The sequence below is a fragment of the Nothoprocta perdicaria genome, unplaced genomic scaffold (assembly GCF_003342845.1).
Source record: "Nothoprocta perdicaria isolate Ctin4 unplaced genomic scaffold, notPer1 scaffold_1085, whole genome shotgun sequence".
Classification (NCBI taxonomy): domain Eukaryota; kingdom Metazoa; phylum Chordata; class Aves; order Tinamiformes; family Tinamidae; genus Nothoprocta; species Nothoprocta perdicaria.
In genome coordinates this window covers 3,888-8,050 of record NW_020454189.1, presented here as the reverse complement: position 1 = coordinate 8,050, position 4,163 = coordinate 3,888, and the positions used below count along the sequence as shown (strand labels likewise).

At 58.0% G+C, this 4,163-nt stretch overlaps 1 protein-coding gene across 1 annotated transcript; it reads right to left on the bottom strand.

Moving 5' to 3' along the window:
* Positions 1-27: 27 nt before the first annotated feature.
* LOC112953937 (host cell factor 1-like) lies at positions 28-3,798 on the bottom strand (the record flags this gene model as incomplete). The annotated part of the gene is made up of 3 exons (XM_026047066.1): positions 3,736-3,798; positions 3,239-3,424; positions 28-357 (listed from the first exon to the last, which is right to left on the bottom strand). Coding segments are annotated over exons 1-3 (579 nt in total), but the record flags the coding sequence as incomplete, so codon positions are not given.
* Between the last annotated feature and the right edge of the window lie 365 nt (positions 3,799-4,163).

The following is a 4,163-nucleotide window of genomic DNA, read 5'->3' as shown; positions in this document are numbered from 1 at the left end:
CCTCAATGGGGACAGGAGCCCCTCAACCCAGCCCAGGAGCCGCCGCTCACCTTGGAGCCACCGCACCTGGGTGGCGGGGCCGTAGCCCTTGTCGTTGCGCGCGGCGATGCGGAAGATGATGGCCGCCTTGGTGGTGTGGTCGATGTGGGCGCTCGCCAGGCTGCCCGAGGCCACCAGGCACGAGGGGCTGGGCCCGCAGTAGACCCGCATGAAGGCCAGCTGGGCCGGGGCGCCCTTGGGGTCCCCCGTGGCGGTGGTGGGGCCACCGCTTTGGATGGCCAGGTAGACCGAGTACTCCACGATGCGGCCCGAGGTGACCGAGGGCGGTTCCCAGGTCAGGTGGGCGCCGTCGGGGCTCTGCGGGGCACGGGGAGAAAGGGGGGACGTGGGTATGGGGGGACGTCGGGGGGGACACGGGTGGACATGTCAAGCAGGCCATGGGGATGAGGGACATGATGGTGTCAAGTGGAGGACGTGGATGAGGGACGTGTTGGTGTCAACTGGAGAATGTGGATGAGGGACATGGTGGTGTCAACCAGAGAACATGGATGAGGGACATGTTGGTGTCAACCTCCATGGAGAACGTGGATGAGGAACATGTTGGCGTCAACCACCATGGAGAACGTGGATGAGGGACATGTTGGTGTCAACTGGAGGATGTGGATGAGGGACATGGTGTCAACCTCCATGGAGGACGTGGATGAGGGACATGATGGTGTCAACCAGAGCATGTGGATGAGGGACATGGTGGTGTCAACTGGAGGATGTGGATGAGGGACATGGCATCAACCTCCATGGAGAACGTGGATGAAGAACATGATGGTGTCAACCAGCCCATGTGGATGAGGGACATATTGGTGTCAACCGGAGAACATGGATGAGGGACATGATGGTGTCAACCAGACCATGTGGATGAGGGACATGATGGTGTCAACCACCATGGAGAACGTGGATGAAGAACATGATGGTGTCAACCAGAGCATGTGGATGAGGGACATGTTGGTGTCAAGTGGAGGACGTGGATGAGGGACATGGCATCAACCTCCATGGAGAACGTGGATGAGGGACATGTTGGTGTCAACTGGAGGACACCAATGAGGGACATGGTGTCAACCACCATGGAGAACGTGGATGAGGGACATGATGGTGTCAAGTGGAGGACGTGGATGAGGGACGTGTTGGCGTCAACCACCATGGAGAACGTGGATGAGGGACATGATGGTGTCAACTGGAGAATGTGGATGAGGGACATGGTGTCAACCTCCATGGAGAACGTGGATGAGGGACATGATGGTGTCAACTGGAGGACACCAATGAGGGACATGTTGGTGTCAACCAGCCCATGTGGATGAGGGACATGATGGTGTCAACTGGAGGACACCAATGAGGGACGTGGTGTCAACCACCATGGAGAACGTGGATGAGGAACATGTTGGTGTCAACCTCCATGGAGAACATGGATGAGGGACATGTTGGTGTCAACTGGAGAATGTGGATGAGGGACATGGTGTCAACCTCCATGGAGGACGTGGATGAGGGACATGTTGGTGTCAACCAGAGCATGTGGATGAGGGACATGATGGTGTCAAGTGGAGGACACCAACGAGGGACATGGCGTCAACCTCCATGGAGAACGTGGATGAGGAACATGTTGGTGTCAACCACCATGGAGAACATGGATGAGGGACATGTTGGTGTCAACTGGAGGACGTGGATGAGGGACATGATGGTGTCAACCAGACCATGTGGATGAGGGACATGGTGGTGTCAACTGGAGGATGTGGATGAGGGACACGTTGGTGTCAACCACCATGGAGAACGTGGATGAGGGACATGATGGTGTCAACCAGATCATGTGGATGAGGGACATGTTGGTGTCAACCAGAGAACATGGATGAGGGACATGTTGGTGTCAAGCAGGCCATGTGGATGAGGGACGTGTTGGTGTCAAGTGGAGGACGTGGATGAGGGACATGTTGGTGTCAACCACCATGGAGAACATGGATGAGGGACATGATGGTGTCAACTGGAGAATGTGGATGAGGGACATGGTGTCAACCGCCATGGAGGACGTGGATGAGGAACATGTTGGTGTCAGCTGGAGGACACCAATGAGGGACATGATGGTGTCAACCACCATGGAGAACGTGGATGAGGGACATGATGGTGTCAACCAGAGCATGTGGATGAGGGACATGTTGGTGTCAACTGGAGAACGTGGATGAGGGACATGATGGTGTCAACTAGACCATGTGGATGAGGGACATGTTGGTGTCAACTGGAGGACGTGGGTGAGGGACATGTTGTCAACCACCATGGAGAACATGGATGAGGAACATGTTGGTGTCAACCACCATGGAGAACATAGATGAGGGACATGATGGTGTCAACTGGAGAATGTGGATGAGGGACATGATGGTGTCAACCAGAGCATGGGGATGAGGGACATGTTGGTGTCAACTGGAGAACATGGATGAGGGACATGATGGTGTCAACCAGAGCATGGGGATGAGGGACGTGTTGGTGTCAACTGGAGAACATGGATGAGGGACATGATGGTGTCAACCAGACCATGTGGATGAGGGACGTGTTGGTGTCAACCACCATGGAGAACGTGGATGAGGGACATGATGGTGTCAACTGGAGGACACCAATGAGGGACATGGTGTCAACCACCATGGAGGACATGGATGAGGGACATGTTGGTGTCAACCAGACCATGTGGGTGAGGGACATGATGGTGTCAAGTGGAGGACGCGGATGAGGGACGTGTTGGCGTCAACCACCATGGAGAACATGGATGAGGGACATGATGGTGTCAACTGGAGGATGTGGATGAGGGACATGATGGTGTCAACCAGACCATGTGGATGAGGGACATGATGGTGTCAAGTGGAGGACACCAACGAGGGACATGGCGTCAACCTCCATGGAGAACATGGATGAGGGACATGTTGGTGTCAACCAGAGGACGTGGATGAGGGACATGTTGGTGTCAACAGGAGGACACCAATGAGGGACATGTTGGTGTCAACCAGCCCATGTGGATGAGGGACATGATGGCGTCAACCTCCATGGAGAACATGGATGAGGGACACGTTGGTGTCAACCGGAGGCCACCACCGAGGGACGTGGTGGCACCAACTCGGCGACAGGTCCCACCTCGGCCAGGACCCCGGGCCACCTCCGGGGCGGCCCCACGGCGGCCACCCCCGCCGTGCCGTGGGGCGGGACCCACCTTGCTGATCTTGATGGCGCACGGCGCTCCGGGGAAGCCGGGCAGGCAGGTCTTGAAGGCGGAGATGTCGGAGAAGGCGCCGCGGCCGCACGCGTTGAGCGCCGCCACCCGGAACTTGTAGGCCGTGCCGGGCTGGAGCTCCTGGCGCTTGAGCTGCGAGTGGTCGGGCACCGCGGCCGAGTCCTCCTGCGGGGACAGCACGAGGCCATGGCAGGAGAGCAGGAGGTCCCTCTTGATGCTATGGGCTCCCCGAGGCCGTGAGGTTCTCGCAGGTGCCACCCAGGCCATGGTGGCCCCCCATGGTGGTCCCCCAAGGTCATGGGGGATCCTTGAGGGGACACTTGGGCCATGGGTGATAGCCACGGGGGACATGGGGGTGGTAGGAGGTGGCCACAGGGACGTTGAGAAGGTCATCAGGGAAAGCGGGGGGAGAGGAGAGGGCCGTGAAGGACATGAGGAGAACGGGAGGTGCCCATAAGGGTCATCAGGGTGCCCACAGGGCTCATCAGGGTGTCCATGGGGGTCATCAGGGTGTCCATGGGGGTCATTAGGGTGCCCATAGTGTCGTCAAGATGCCCACACGGGTCGTCAAGATGCCCATAGGGACCATGGAGACACCCATAGGGACCACCAGGACGCCAGGAGATGCCCATAGGGACCATGGAGACGCCCATAGGGACCACCAGAATGCCCATAGGGACCACCAGGATGCCAGGAGATACCCATGGGGACCATGGAGATGCCCATAGGGACCACCAGGACGCCAGGAGATGCCCATAGGGACCACCAGGATGCCCATAGGGACCACCAGGACGCCAGGAGGTGCCCATAGGGACCATGGAGATGCCCATAGGGACCACCAGGATGCCAGGAGGTGCCCATAGGACCACGGAGACACCCATAGGGACCATCAGGATGCCCATAG